The sequence below is a fragment of the Capricornis sumatraensis genome, chromosome 3, assembly GCF_032405125.1.
Source record: "Capricornis sumatraensis isolate serow.1 chromosome 3, serow.2, whole genome shotgun sequence".
In the NCBI taxonomy this organism is placed as follows: Eukaryota; Metazoa; Chordata; class Mammalia; order Artiodactyla; family Bovidae; genus Capricornis; species Capricornis sumatraensis.
The window spans coordinates 107,371,665-107,388,482 of NC_091071.1; the positions used below are offsets into that span (position 1 = coordinate 107,371,665).

A 16,818-nucleotide genomic window follows, 5' to 3' on the forward strand; every position below is an offset into this window, starting at 1 on the left:
GAAAAATCCCATGGACGGAGGAGCCTGGTAGGCCGCAGTCCATGGGGTCGCGAAGAGTCAGACACGACTGAGCAACGTCACTTTCACTTTTCACTTTCATGCATTGGAGAAGGAAATGGCAACCCACTCCAGTGTTCTTGCCTGGAGAATCCCAGGGACGGGGGAGCCTGATGGGCTGCGATCTATGGGGCCGCACAGTCGGACACAACTGAAGCGATTTAGCAGTAGCAGCATGAAGAGGAAATAGAACCAGAAAAGACCAGCCAGGCTAGACCTTTGGAACATGAAGGCATCTCCCAGAGAGAGGGCACAAAGAATCACTTTTCTTGAGCAAGGAGATCTAAAATTAACCAATTTTATTTTTGACATTCCTCCATCCAATGATTTAAACTTCTTTGATCCGAGAAGGTTTTGCAGCTTCATCAACGTACAACGTAAATCAAAGCAAAGTTCCTAAACAGACATCAGGTAGGTCATACTTACTTTCAAGCTTTCAGATAGACAATTCTTACATTTAAGAAAAGAGACACTACCAAGAGAGATGCCTACAGCTCGAATTGGATTTTAAATAGGGAAAAGAAATAATGAAATTACAGCAAAAATGAGTAGGAGATTTAACGTATATCTACATGTACGTCTGCAGAACTAGACTTAATCTCTGCAGTAATATTCTGTTCTTTTGAAAGAATAATAATCAGGCTCTGACATGGCCTCTTCTCTCATGGATAATGTGAAGGGTTTTGCTTTAATGAATCACTGACATACAGAATTTCACCAGTATTTTTCCAAGAGTTAAGTGTGGTCAAAAAGTAAATACGCAAAATGCATAAGAAAAGTCTAAGATTACCTCTAGAGGTTGATGTCTTGGATGCTTAGGATTCTCTTCTTTATGTAAATTTTCATATTATGATTTTTTTTACAAAGAACATTTATTGAGTAATTTTTAAAGGCATTACATTATATAAGCATACAATCATTGACTGAAGGTTTATAGTTCAGTGCATCTGGGAAAAAAACAAATGAACTTGACTGTATCCCATCATTTAATCCCCTGAAGTGCCCTACAAGGTGGGTACCATGCCCAGATTACATGTGAGGAAAGCAAGACTTGAAGGTGCTGACAATTGCAGAGGTCCACTCACTAGTGACTTCCCCGGTGGCTTAGATGGTAAAAGAGTTTGCCGACAATGCAGGAGACCCAGGTTCGATCCCTGGGTTGGGAAGATCCTCTGGAGAAGGAAATGGCAATCCACTCCAGTACTCTTGCCTGGGAAATTTCATGGATGGAGGAGCCTGGTAGACTAGGTAGGCTACAGTCCATGGGGTCACAAAGAGTCGGAGACTGAGCAACTTCACTTTCACTTTTCACTCACTAGTGAGTGGAGGGGCTTGGTGATGACTGAGATCCCATCCCTGGACCAGAACATGAAGTGTCAGAGACACTTTAAAGGGTAGGGACAAGAGGGCTGCTGAATCTGGAATCCACCAAAACAGATTCTATGTCCAACTCCACAAACAACTAGGGGTATAACCTTAAACCATCTGACTTTCAAGTTTTCTCATCTACAACATAAAGGTGCTGGCTTGGGTACTCTATAATAATTCTATTATCTATGAGACCTAAAAAATATAGTTAGACACCACCATGTGGGTTACCTAGCAAAATGACACGATTGATTATATTCATTAGATAAACTGACGATACACACAGGTATATGCATACACATATTTGCTGTACTGATAACCTATCTAATGTAGCTACTCATTAAGGAACATGCTTAAAAATTTTTTTAAAAAGATCCCTTTACCCCACTCCACGCTCCTCCCAGGCCTACTCTCCTTTTCTAAAGATTCAAAAAGGAAATGCACATGGTAAAAGATGTCTCCACATGTGAGCGGTCCCACTACCTGGCCCCATCCTCTCCATCAAACACCTGAGCTGATGAATATTTTGGCCAAGTGGCTTGTTAGGAAAGGCTGTGCCTGGGGAAGCAGGTAGATGACAGAGAAGAACAAGAAAACCTACAGTGCACCAAGAGCCAAGCACTAGGGAAAGCGCTTCATACACACTGTGTCCTCTGGTTTCCACGTAATCATATGGGCAAGGTCGCTCATCATGGCAGATGAAGACATGGGTGCAGGGCGGCCCCATGGCTGGGGATGGAAGTGCCATCTGTCCTGTCCAGGGCCGGCACTTAGCAGGGAAACCAGACATGTGGTTCCTGCAGTCCCATGAGCACGCTCCAGCCTCCAATATCAGAGTAGGACTGCCTAGACCTTCTCCACGGAATTCTTCAGAAAGGGTTCCCTCTGCTCCCGCTGCGGGCAGTGCTGGAAGGGCTGTGATGACAGATGTCACCACTGTGCGACAGTGATGACAACTTGCTGCCTGCAGCCTTCTTCCCTGTCTGCTCTGTGCAGCAGAGGTGATCACCTAATCCTAAACTGGATTATATCCCACACTAACTCAGACCCTCCAGGGGCTTCTCCGTGTCTTTAGAATAAAACCCAGAATTTACCCTCAAGCTTACACTGCTGTCTCACTCCCCCTGCCCTCCAAACAAGAACCTCCTTCCATATCCAAACACCCGCCAGGTTCATTCCTGCCTCTGGAGGGTTGCCGGATTTGTGAGAAGAGGGGAGAAGATGCTCAGCTAAATTCGAATTTCAGACAAAGGATGATTTTTCTTTTTAGTAGGCTGCATGCAGTATTTGTCATATGTGAAAGTGAAAGCGTAGTCGCTTAGTCATGTCTGACTCTTTGTGACCCTGTGGACTATAGACCACCAGACTCCTCTGTCCATGGGATTCTCCAGGCAAGAATACTGGAGTGGGAAGCCACTCCCTTCTCCAGGGCATCTTTCCAACCCAGGGATCAAACCCAGGTCTCCCGTATCGTGGGCAAATTTTTTTTTTAACATCTAAGCCACCAGGGAACCGCCATTTGTCATATACTCACAGTTCAATAAATAAAACACTCTACCTGAAATTCATGATCATTGGGCATCCTGTATTTTACCTGGTAACCCCACACCTCAGGCTTCGGCATCCACGCTCTTTCTACCTAAAACACTCTTCCTCCCAGAGTGCACATGCCACCTTCTCTTCCCTCCTATACACTATGCTCCAACTTTTCCTGGGAAGCCTTCCCTGATCTGCTTACCTGGCCACTCTACCTCCTTACTCTGCTTTTCTGTAACACACACACCACATGCAGAAATTATCTGACCTATGGGATGGCTACTGTTTGCTGCCCCAACGAATGTAAGCTCCTTAGGGACTTCAGTTGGCCTGTTCAGTGCTCTTTCCTCAATCCAGAGAACAGGGCCTGGCACACAACAGGTCCTCAATCATTACTTGTTACATACTGAATGAAAAAATGGGTGACTTGAGTGCTAAAGATATTTATTATATGGATATTCTTTTCCTTTTAAGTGGCACAATGTATCTTCATCATTGTTATTAGAATCTTTCAACAATAGCCTGAGGCAAGCATGGCAGGCTTTACCTTGACCTCGTGGAGAGAAACCAGTCTGAAAACTCAAGGAAATGTTCTAGGCCACACAGGTAGGAGCTGAATCCAGACAGACATTTATTTATTTATTTATTCATGGAAAGGCATTTTAAACATAGCGGGGTATGCATGTCAACCCCAAACTCCCAAGCTACCCAAGCATTTTCTGCGACATGCAGTGCTGCCCCCCCCCACGGCGGGGAAGGCAGGAATATCAGAAACAGAAAGTATGGAATCAATCGTGTGCAAGAGAGCTGAGGGCTGGGAAGGCCTGAGACAGGACTACTCAGGATATTAGGGAAGGGATAGGACTTCAAGAGAAACTGCTGTGAGTTTCCAACACACCCCAAACCAGTGGGGTTCTAATAAGAGGATGTCAGAGTTTCAAAAATTCATCCCAAATCTCTCTGGGAAGAGACCTGTCAATTTCCTTTGAACAGGAGAGGCAACAAATTATTCTTCTGTCATGAACTATTCGGATAATAGAGAGATGCTTCTTACACTGCACAGAGGCAAACTCGGCCCCATCAGGCCTGCATTCACACTGAGGACAGTAGAGCCACAGTCACCAGCTGATAAAAGTGGTCACACTCCAGTCACCAGGGACAGAGCTCCTCTTCTGTGGCCATGTGCAATTTTGCCTTAAGTGTGCTGCTGCTGCCTCTAAGTCGCTTCAGTCGTGTCCAACTCTGTGCGACCCCATAGATGGCAGCCCACCAGGCTCCCCCATCCCTGGGATTCTCCAGGCAAGAACACTGGAGTGGGTTGCCATTTCCTTCTCCAATGCGTCAAAGTGAAAAGTGAAAGTGAAAGTGAAGTTGCTCAGTCATGTCCGACTCTTCGCGACCCCATGGACTGCAGTCTACCAGGCTCCTCCGTCCATGGGATTTTCCAGGCAAGAGTGCTAGAGTGGGGTGCCATTGCCTTCTCCATGCCTTAAGTGTAGATCCAGGCAAATAATGCTGACTAACAATAAGAAAGGGCTTCCCAGGTGGCGGTAGCAGTAATGAACCCACCTGCCAATGCAGGTAGATATAAGAGACACAGGTTCGATCCCTGGGCTGGGAAGATCCTCTGGAAAACAGCATGGTAACACACTCAAGTATTCTTGCCTGGACAGAGGAGCCTGGCGGGCTACAGTCCACAGGGTCGCAAAGATCACACATGACTGAAGCGACTGAACACATACACACGCAGAACAGCTCTTCTTTTGCAGTAGTATGCGATTTTGCCTGAAGCGTCGACTCAGGCAAATAATGCTGAGTGACAATAAGAATAAACGCTGGGCCAGAAAACTGTGCCTTCTAATATAATTGGCTAATTCCATTCTAACAGTCTAACCTGATCCTCTGCTTTCCCCTATAATATTAAAGAGCATTATATTAAAATTGTTAATAAGTGCTCAGAATGCCCTTGCTTCATGTCTCAAACTTAATGTTTTTAGCAGATTTTAATCTTAAAATTTTACAAAAACAATTCTTCAAGATTAGAAAGTTGATAGCTGGTGAAGTCACCCACTTAGAACAAAGAGACAAAAAAGCTATCAACTACTTAAAAAAATGCTTTAAATAGTCATTCATTCAATAAATATAAATTTATTATAAATAAATTACTCCTGTAAACAAAACAGACAAAAATCTCTCTGGAGATGACTTTTCATATACTTTTTCTTAATGCTGGATGTTGATGGTCACCCCAAGACCTTTGCACTGACTGTTCCCCCCACCTGTTAAATACTTGTGTCAGACTTCTGAACCTCTTCCTCTCTCACCTCCTTCAATACGGTGCTCACACATCCTCCTCCCATTTTTATCTGTAGGGCATTTTCTGAACATGCTATCTAAAACTGACACCATCACTCCTCATGAGCATTTTGAGTTCCACCTCAGTTTTATTTCTCTCCACAGCTCTACTGTAATCTGAAATATATATATTTTACTTTTTGTTGCCTGTCCCCTCCTATAAAACATAACCTTAAGAAGTGTTTGCCTTTTGGCTCACTGTCATATGCCCAGCATCCAGAAAATCCCAGTAGCAATGAATTACCCTGGTACCCAGACTATGGATTGTCTTATTTCCCAGTAAGAGGAACCAAGGGGACTCACAGAAAACACCCAGGGTTCTGTCAAAAGGCCTCAGAAGACAATATGCATTGGCTCCCACTGGTCAAAGAAGGAGTAATATGAGAACTAGCAAGAAAATAATTGGAATGGATCAAACATACCAAATATAGTTCAGTCAAAGCCTTGATTGAAACAAGGTGCTGATTGAAACAACAAGCATTAAAACAAGCAAGCAAACAAACTAACTACTGGTCACCAGTGGAAGATGGTAGGAAATCAACAGAGAAATCAAGGTTTCCTTTATGAACTGTTCCTCAGGGTAACCAAATACCAGATGAGGACTCACTTCTCCATAAAGAGTATTCGTGATATATTAAGAACGAATCCTGATGAGTCCAGGCAGTAATTATCGATGGCTGCTGATATCACAAAAAGAGAAAGAGCTCGGCATTTATGTGTCTCCTGCTAGAAGCATTTAATACCATCCATGAAACAATTTTGAAAGAAAATATTAAGCCTGACTCTGATCAAGCCTCAGATCTACTATCAATTTACAGGAAATACAAGGGTTGGGGAAGCAGGTTATCCAACAACATGGGGATATGGTCATAAAAACTCAGAGTACAACAAACTCTTCTAAGAGTACAGAGTACAACAGCAGCTTCTAAGGCAAGTAAAGTTTCATCAGTGAAAAGCTACAAGGGGCACCAACAGCTGTAATTTATGGTCATTGCTTGAAACTCCATTCAAATAAATAAACTTCAGGTTACAAAATGGTCTACAAAATGTGAATAGTAATCTGATATTTGAAGATATTATGGAATTCTGTGATTTTAAAAATATGTAATAGTTTTAAAAAAGAGCCTCTTTTAAAGGTATGTAGTGAAACATTCACAGATGATACGATTCGGGGGATTTGCTTCAAAATAACCATCTGGGAGAGGTGTCAGTGAATGAGATTGGCCACAAATTGGCACTTATTGAATCTGTGTCACAGACACACAGAATTTCCTTATATCTGTTTCTTTTACACAGGTTTGACATTTTCCACATTAAAAAAAGTTTAAAACATAAAACTTTACAAATGTCTTCTTGGTATATAATATGAATGATCAGAGACAATGTTTAAAAGTTTGTAAAGACACAAATTGGAGATGACTGCATCGAAGCCCCACTCTGCCACATGTTTCCAAAGAGCAAACAGGTAATGGTTTGGGGTTTGGCAAGTCCCTTTTAATTTCTGGAAGGTGGAGGTCAGAGTAAGAAATCTCAGTCTAAATGTTGTAGTTTGTGAAAATAATAATTTTTAAAAAGAAGCAAAAAAAGATATTAAACTAAATGCCGTAGTATGTGAAGCTGACAAACAGGAGTGGTCATGAAAGAAGGAACTTAGGAGAAGATAGAGGTGGAGGGAAACTGAGAGGTCATTTAAGCTGACGACAAACATTGTTCAGTAAAATCAGGATTGTTTTTAAAAAGTGATTTCTAAAGATGTCTTAGAATTCAGGTAATAAGAGCCACAAAAACACGCAGATAAAGAAGATAAAAGTAAAAGCTGAATTCAAGAACGGAAAAGAACAAGATCATAAATCTGTCACTTCCCGTGTTGCCAAAAAATATTATCTCACAGAAAAAGAATTTCCTGTGTCAAATGGCCAAATATTTAAAAGGTGTGTGTGGGTAATCTCAGGCAACAGTCTAGTGGTATTTTTAAAGTACTCCCTGCCCTGTCCCAAAATGTTAGTTACATTTTCTCATTCAGGTTTTCTCCTGCAACCTGAACAGTCAATTCTTCACTGCGGCCCACTTTGACAAATTAGTCTGTGCGACACCATTTCCAAGATATCTTTAGCAGCCAACATAGTCCATAAATCCAAATCATTGTACTGGTTATTAGGATTTCATTTCATGCTCACATTCACAAACATTTAAGCTTTCAACCTTTGCTGTTGGGCATTAATCTTGGCATTAATCAACGGATTAAGTGCGCTGAATTTAAACTCAAGGTTAATAGCACGCTCAGCCAATATTAGTTTTACATATTGCCAAGGGAGAACAGGAAGACATGGAGACCTTTATGCCTGTTGTTTCTGAAACATAAGGAACAGACTGATGAGTAAGGCATGAAATTGCTTCTTTTGTTCCTTTATGAGGGACTCACACATACAGGTGGGTGTGCACACAGACACAGACACACACAGTCACTCACTCAACCAGGTCAAATCGGCATTTGAAGCAACAGCTTGTACACATCCTAAGATCTAGCAATCAATCACTGAGCAATCGAATGGCAATATAAGTCCTTAAAAAAATAGTACAAATTAAGAAGTCTAGCAGGGTGTGATGGTTGCTAGTTGCTACAATAATTGTGTAGACAGCAAAAATGTATGGGCATCAAATATATAAGCACCATCTATCAATATAATATCAATAGGGGTAAAGACATTTATTTTCAATTGTGTAAAAGCTGACAGCAGTAAAAGGCTCTGCAGAGGGCTAAGTTAATAATACCTGAAACAATGACATTCAGAGTAATTACTTTATAGGCTACTGTCTCTAACGGGAGTAGTTACATGGCTCACAAAAACAGATATAGAAAATGAACTGCCCGATGATCTGGAAATGCAAGGCTGGTTAACGGACATGAATCATTCATTTGCTCCCACCTGAGTACTTGGTTTTCACGAGTTGTATCTTCAGGAGAATTGGTGCTGTTTTGGTGGGGGAGGGGGCTAGTAAAGAATTAAAATTATGAGTATTTGAAAACTAGCAATGAAGACTGATTAATGGAAACCAGCTAACTTAGAGCTGTATTTCAAACACAGGTGGATTTGAGAATAGAACTGAACGCAAAGGCAACGATGACAAATGACTTGAGTTCAGCTTTCATTTGACATGAAAGGGCAACAGTAATGGTGAGCACAGAAGTACTAAGCAACTAAACCCCTTAGAGCCTCTAAGCTGCAGCTCTCCGAGCTGGGGAGAGGCTGAAACGGCACTGTGCATTTGAGGTGTCAGGTACACATGGGGCTCAGTCATGCTTCATTCTTCTCTTTCTGCCTGCCACCCAAGAAGGGCAATGCTGAGACTTTCAGCACCACACCCAGGCCCTAATACAGTGTCAGACACATTGCAAGCATCTGTGGGGATAATGAAGGATAAACACTGATGGCTTTACCTTCTGAGAGTCCCCGTAAGAGGCTGGTAGACTACTAGTTGGTGAGGGGAAGATTAGAAGTTTCGGGGGAAGAAAAATGCAGGGAGAGTGCTGTCTTCTAAGACTGGTCTGAATCTAAACGCCTCGATTCAACTAGTGACTGACTATGGGAGATTTTGCTTCATGTCCTCTTTCATATTCGTCAAAGCTCTGAAGTTAAACGTACATGGAAACGAGAACTGGCCCTTCTTCAATTTTTGTTGTTGTTCAGTCCCTAAGTCAAGTCTGACTCTGTGCAGCCCCATGGACTGCAGCACACCAGGTTCCCCTGTCCTTCACTACCTCCCAGAGTTTGCTCAGATTCATGTCCATTGAGTCGGTGATGCTAATCATCTCATTCCCTGCCCTTCAATAAGGATTAAGAAAAGAATCAAAGTCACCAGTGTATTCACTGATGAAGTAAAAAAAATCAAATGAAAATGTCTGTCAATCACCTTCCCAACTGCAAGAGTAAGCTGGCATACGATACAGGTTAAATGAAGTAACAAAGGAAGGAAAGTGTGAAGAAAGCAAGAGGGAAAAAAAAATAGACAAACACAGCACCACAAAGCCATAGATGTTGTCCAGGATTTACAGACTACTAGAACAGAATTAACAGGGTTTAGGAAACATCTCTAATAATTTCATTTTAACAATGGCAAAAGGTGCACTGCGGCTCCACACATCCGGTTCATGATTTTAATATGAACAAGCATCACATCCTGAGAAAGGAAGCCAAGGAGAACTATATTCTTCTATACTACTAGAAGTCTAGGGATCTAGAATTAAATGAGATTGGTGAATGAGAACCAGAAATTCATTCCAATTCTAAAAGGAAATCAAGGTCCTAATAGAAAATGTCCCGGGCTATATGAAACTCCACAACTGTACTCAAATAATGGGAACATCAAAAATCTATCATGCACAGACATAGAAAGCAAACTTATGGTTACCATAGGGGAAAGGTGTGTGTGGGGGACAGATAAATTAGGAATTTGGGAGTAACACACACACACTATTTTATATATAAAATAGATAAACCACAAGGACCTACTATATATCACAGAGAATTATACTCAACATGTTGTAATTATATAGGAAAAGCGGGCTTCCCAGCTGGCGCTAGCGGTAAAGAAACCACCTGCCAGCGCAGGAGGTGTAAGAGATGCAGGTTCAATCCCTGGGTCGGGAAGACCCCCTGGAGGAGGGTGTGGTACCCACTCCAGCACTCTTGCCTGGAGCATCCCATGGACAGAGGAGCCTGGTGGGCTACAGTCCATAGGGTCGCAAAGAGTCGGTCACAACTGAAGCACCTTAGCACGTATTAGGGATAAGAATTTGAAAAAGAATATATATATATTTCATATACACACACACACATAGACCTGAAACTAAGACAACATTGTAAGTCAGCCACAGTTCAATAAAAAAACTAAATACCCTCCATGAAAGTAAAGTAAAAAAAAAAAAACTTATCATGAAAGCATCAGTTAAAATAATTATCATTTATCAGGCTCTACTCTAAGCATGGTCCCATATAGACTCAGGAATCCTCAAGGTAGGATTCTTTAAAAATAAAATTAAAACTTTTATATTATAAAGGAACAACCCAAGGCACAAAGAGAGCAACTTTTCCAAGAGCACAGAGTTTAGCAAGCATCAGAAACAGAAGCTGAAGTCAGGAGTGAGGCTCTAAGACAGTATTGACTACTGAAAGGCTCATATTGATTACATTTCTTCTCTTATAGGGTACCTATTAAGATGCTTTGAAAAAAGAAAAAATATTTTCTTTAAGTGCCAGAGTTTCAAGATAATTTTCACATTAAAATTTTGAAGAAGTTCCTAGTTGTTTCCCAGGACCCCTTCCTGGCTCAATTTACCTGGACCCATGCTTTCCCTTCTATTAGACTTTAAAGATAATGAATGCATAGCATGGTGCCAAGCAAATGAATTCTCAGTAACTGTTGACAATCAATGAACAGAACAGATGTTCAATAAGTGCTCACTGAACTGAGTTCAGTGGAACAAAAAGAAAAGTCTGATCATTTGCATAAGAAAAGAGTAGAATAGGTAGAAAGGGCAAACAAAGCACCATTCCATGTCCAGGAAGGAGGAAAAAACAGCTAAAGGTTCTGAGACAAGACACCCAGGCTCCAATGTCCAGTCTACAGAATCCATCACATCTTCATGCAGCCCAGTCTATCCCACACTCCTCTCAATCTACCTCCACAGAAGTTCCCTCTTCTCTCATCTCAGCTACATCCTCCCTTCCCTTCTGGTAGTGGTAGGGGGGCTGTTTCAGAGGAAGGGAACCAGGTCATACGTAATCGCAGTCCTCTTCATCTGAACCATCCTCCCGCACCTCCCCAGCTCTGGCTCAGGAAATGAAGACCCAGGCTGGAGCAGGCACCTCAAATACTCTTCCTCTCCCTTCACTTCAGCAGTCCTCCCCAAGACGCAAACTGTTAGGAAGGTGTGGAATTAGCTCAGTTTGTCAATCAGGGAGCCCAGCCAGACGGTGGCTAAATTCTATCAAATGGAAATGGGGAAAAAATGAGACTTTTTGCTCAGGGCAGGAAAGGTGCCTTCAGTTGACTTCTCACTGGAGTGAAGGTTCACCCACAGCCCCAGGTCTTACTCCCCTGGAGAAGAAAGTGAGGAGGCGGGCCCCAGGCCACCCAAGCGTGAAACACACTCAAGTACATGCTACAGAATCAACTTGTCAGCAGCCTGCTAATAAGGTACATCACACACCCAGCTCTCAGAGCTTTTTCATTTCCAAGAGGCATTTTGACTATCATTTACTCTGACGGTTCTCATGATGGCCCTGGGGTGGTCATGGAGCACCTGACCACATTCTCTTTCCTCTGACTCTTACAGAGGAAAGAGAATGGTGCCAAGAGGGACAAATCCCACAGATACCAGGGCCACATGCCCTACAGCAATACTGGTTTGGCTTCCATCCCCCATCATCTTATGCCACAGGGGAGAGACACCTGAATCCCACAAGGAAAAGTATGGTAAAAACATTTCATTTAGCCTCAGAATGGAGGCATTCTCCTCTCTGCATGGCATCACCAGGGAGATGTTATTAAGTACTGGTTAAACAACAACAGTACCAAAACCAGGGGTGCAAATAAAAGAAGATGGAAGCCAAGAGCCTGCCAAGCGCACAACCTTAAAAATTAGCCAGCGTCCATTCCACAAGCTCTGAGGGCTACTGCCACTGCCCATGAGGGGTGGGGGATAGAGCCAATGGAGTTTTCATTCCCTGCTCAGTTCTCTCCTGTAGCTGGCTCTGAATAAAGTCTTAACCCCACCCCACTCCATCAACCTTTCTAAAGGTGAAATGATCACTGAAGCATGTAACAGATTCCATGTGGTCTGTAAAAATGCCCTGTGACTCTTAAAAAACAAGCTGCTATTTAAATTCAAGGGTACAAATGAAAATGAAGTTCAGATAAAAAGGTGGAAAAAAGGGAGAAAGTTAATAATTCAGTCTGTAAGTACAATAAATAGCTCACTCAGCCAAGAAGCATACGAAAAGATGCTGAACATCATTAATCAGTAAGGAAATACAACCAGTGATACAACGAGTGAGATACTCCCTCATACCCATTCACATGGCCATTAGAAAAGAAAAAAATAGAAAATAACAAGTGTTGGTAAGAATGTGGAGAAGTTAGAATCTTGTGCACTGTTGATGGGAAGGTAAATTGGCGCAGCTGCTATGGAAAATAGTCTGGTGGTTCCTCAAAATATTAAAAATAGAATTACCATATGATCCAGCAACTCTGTTTCTGGATATATACCCGAAAGAATTGAAATCAGGGTCTCAAAGAGTTACATGTACACTCATGCTCACAGCAGTGCCATTCACAACTGATGAAAGCTGGGGGCAACCCAAGTGCCCACTGACAGATGAATGGGCAACAATATGCAGTCTGTATACATAATGGAATATTACTCAGTCTCAAAAAGGAAGGGCATTCTGACACCTGCTATAATATGGATGAACCTTGAGTACACTAAGCTAAGTGCAATCAGCGGATCACAAAAGACACATACTGTATATTTCACTTATAGGAGGACTTGGAGTAATCAGAATCTGAGGCAGACACAGTAAAACGGTGGTTGCTGGGGCTGGAAGAAGGTGGAGGCTGTGGAGTCACGGTTGGATAGGAACAGTTTCAGGTTGGCAAGATGAAGCGTTCTAGAGATAGATGGATGGTGGCGATGGTTACAGAGCAACATGAATGTACTTAATGGCACTGAACTGTACACTTTATGATTAACCTGGTAAATTCTGTTATGTGTATTTTACTACATTTTTTTAAATTAGTTAAAAAAAAATTAGCGAACTCAGACCATTTTTTCCTCAAGGGGGGGAAAAAATCATGCTACTTGGGGACAGAGGAGAGCAATGAAGAAGGAAATCATAAACCGTTCATGTAAAAACAATATATATTTTTAAGCTCTTCAAATTCCAGGCTCAGCTACGGAACAGACCAACTACACACATGGACTCCACCCCCCGAAAGACACATGAAGCCGCTCACCTCACTGAGGTAAATAAAAAAAGAGCAGGTGGACCCATCCACTCCGTATTCTGCGTAGCAGGGATCCGAGCGCCACATATTCTTCATCCACTGAAACAACCAGAGCAGGAAGAGTGCTGATGAGCAGCCATTCACTGAGCAGGCACGTCGGCCTAGAGGCTGTGAGATGGCTCCAGCAGCAAAGCCCAGGAGCACCGGTGGGAGGAATGTTTCCTCAAGGGCAAGTGCCTCACAGACCCTGGCATGAGAGTGCCCTCATGGAGACCTACAGTTGCACCAGCCCCAGCACGGAGCCTGGAAAACAGCACGGGAATCAAGGCAGGGGCACAGTGCGTACTTGAGTCCCATATGGGAGCCATTTAAAACGCTCTGGGGTTTCTCTCGCCATCCTAAGCGATGTCTGAACAGAAACTTTCCTCTGAAAACCACTGAGCAGGGAGTGGTCTCCCCAAGGTTTGGCCACATAAATGCAGTGAAAAACAAACAAACGTTAAGAGTCAAAGAGTGGCCAACAGAGTCTGGGCACTCAACTGCACAGGCAAATGTGACATTTAAATAACAAGCTGGAGACCTCACAGCTGAGGCCTGGGGACTTGGGAGAAGGGAGCTGGACACTAAATCAAGCTAAAGCCCCTTGTCTTTGGCTCTTGAAGGATCACCCGCTGGAGGATGGGAAAGAGAGGGAACGCAATTTCAGACACAGCAGGTGCCTGCAATGGCCCAGCTCTTTCAGTCTGACCAGTTAGTCACTGTTGACTAACCCCATGGAGCTGGCATAAGCAGGGAATGGTTGTCATGGTCACAGCCCCAAACTGGCAGGGCTGATACACCCCTTAAATGACTTCCTTAAAGAGGGCTCAATCACCCATCTGCATCGCTGGGGAGGAGAAGAGAAGGGAGGGGAAGCCAGGGGCTGTCAGCGCAGGTCAAGGAGGAGGGAGTGAAAAGGACATTGCTCTTTACTTACCTTGATTTTCCCCTCGCAATGGGGGTAGCCATCCATAGGAGGCAATACGCATTTTTCTTGAGCTCCATTAATGATATCTGAAAAAGAGGGAAAAGAACAAAGGATACCATCAAGTTTATGGCAAGTGCGGGGCAGAAAGAGAAACAGAAAACAGAAGGCTATCCTGGGAGCCACGTTGGCTCTGACCCCTCCAGCTGGTGACATGCTGACTGGTCTGCAGTGAGGACTTGACCCAACCACAGCCAGTCTCCAGGGTGGTCGGAGGCCTGTGATGGGTGAGGCCAAGTTTGAAAGGAAGAGTCAGGCCAACCATAGTGATTACTTAGAAACTTGCAACTGTGAAACTGACAAAGCAAACAAGTGGGTGGGGGTGGGGGTGCGCAGGAAATGAAGCCAGGAGATTAGGAGGGTCCCTGGGTCAAGCCAGGCTGGGCCACGAGGACAAACTGAGGTCATGAGCAGCTTCAGGAACACGTGTGCTTGTCACTTACGGAATTGAAAACAGTGGTACAAATGAACTTATTTACAAAACAGAAATAGACTCACAGATATAGAAATCAAACTTATAGTTACCAAGGGGAAAGTGGGGGGTGTAGTGGAGGAATAACTTAGGAGTTTGGGATTAACAGGTACATACTACTATATATAAAATAAATAACAAAGTCTTACTGTTACAGCACAGGGAAATATATTCAATATTTTATAATAACCTGTAAGGGTAAGGAATATGAAAAAATATATATAGAGAGAGAGAAAAGAGAAACCATTTTCCTGTATATCTGAAACTAACACGACACTGTAAATCAACTATACTACAATAAAACAAAACACACAAGTGCCTGAGCTGAGGCAGCCCAGGAGAGAGAGAGGTGAAGGTGTGCAGAGGTGCAGAAAGCCCCAAGATGCTTGTGCAAGGTACAACTTCTTATAGACCCGGTTCTTATATTTCCACCAAGATCTCCTTATTTTTCCAATCTTTCCTCCCAATAAACTCCCTTTCTATCAGCAAGCTCAAGTGGACTCCTATTCCTTGTAACTACAGAATCAAAACTAAAAAGAATGCCCTCTAGAAGCTTACGGTTAAGTGACGGACAACAGACAAACTGGTCAACAACTGAACAGTAGCTTAAAAGGCCTTATATTAGGGAGGGGCCAGGGAAGGATGCTCATACCAGTCTCTAAGCATCAGAGAAGACTTCCTGCATCCAGAGACATCTCGGCTGAGATGCGAAGATGCAGGGGTGAGCCAGGTAGGGGGACGTGGTAAAGATGGTGTTCAGCGAAACGTCCACATGTAGGACCTGATCTGATGAGAGTGAATGAGGGTGAGGTACTGAGATGCGAAGAGCTAACTCCACTGGAAAAGACCCTGATGCTGGGAAAGACTGAAGGCAAAAGGAGAAGGGGGTGGCAGAGGATGAGATGGTTAGATAGCATCACCCACTCCATGGACATGAAATCTGAGCAAACTCCAGGAGACAGTGAAGGACAGCGGAGCCCTGTGTGCTACAGTTCATGGGGTCACAGAGTTGGACACGACTTAGCAACTGAACAACAACAACTGAGAGTCAGGCAGGACCCAAACCAGAAAGGCCACAAAGACTCCAGCCTCTGTGCTAAGGGCATGGCTGGTGGAGCACTAAAAAATTTTAAGGAGAAGTTAATTATGATCAGGTGTTTGTTTAGGAATGATCATTTTAGTTGGAAACTAGGACAATCCTAAACCTACATGCTTCTCTTCTGGGACCAACTATATTTTCCAGACATGCTTGGAAAATGTCCCCATTTCTCACTGCTGACCATTTTCAATTCAAAGTACTGGTCAGAAATTAGATCCCAAACCACAATGTCATTTGACAGTGGTATTTAAACAATGTTGATGGCTGTTAGGGCTAAAACAGAAGTTAGTGCAAAGAGGAATTTTAGTTGTAGCTGTTCCTTGAAATTCAGTTCATCTGAGAGTCTAAAACAGAAATCTCAGACCTCCTGATTGAGCCTTTTCAATGAGCATTCCACCTGCTAAGGATAACTAGAGCATAAAATCAGTATCTTCCTTATCATAGGTTGGAGGCTGTCAGTTAGTTGATAACATAAAAAACACTTAGCTTGTTGGAGTCTTTGTTTTCCCATCTGTAAAATCAGAATCACTGCACTTCTATTTCATGCAGGTCTTATTAAATAAGTTAACATTTGTAAAAAGCCTGGTTGGCACTTCTATCGGCTGGTATCAGAGACCATGGCAGGTGCTTAAGAGTTGGCATTTGCTGTATAATTCCACACAACTTTCAATCGCTCTATCCAGGAAAGCAGGGTTTCAAATGCACAGCTGCTTCTGGAAATGAATTCTCTTTGTTTTTAAAATAACCGCAGGCTTGAATGTTGGATCTCCCGAAAGTTCCCCTTCTGTCTCACTCGCACGGCGACCGCCAGCTCCAGTATCCTCAAACAGATGGGTTGCCTTACCAAGAAGAAAGATGCTTTCCAATGACTACTGCTCCGATGACTGATTCCAATTTTGC

At 43.0% G+C, this 16,818-nt stretch overlaps 1 protein-coding gene across 1 annotated transcript in view; it reads right to left on the bottom strand.

Moving 5' to 3' along the window:
* Positions 1 to 16,818, bottom strand: part of MGAT5 (alpha-1,6-mannosylglycoprotein 6-beta-N-acetylglucosaminyltransferase) — a 238,563-nt gene that overhangs the window by 150,184 nt on the left and 71,561 nt on the right. Inside the window, exons 3-4 of the mRNA XM_068968274.1 lie at positions 14,300 to 14,376; positions 13,333 to 13,422 (exon numbers count right to left, since the gene is read on the bottom strand). Of these exons, the coding sequence (XP_068824375.1) occupies positions 13,333 to 13,422; positions 14,300 to 14,376 (167 nt within the window). The remainder of the gene's footprint in view (positions 1 to 13,332; positions 13,423 to 14,299; positions 14,377 to 16,818) is intronic.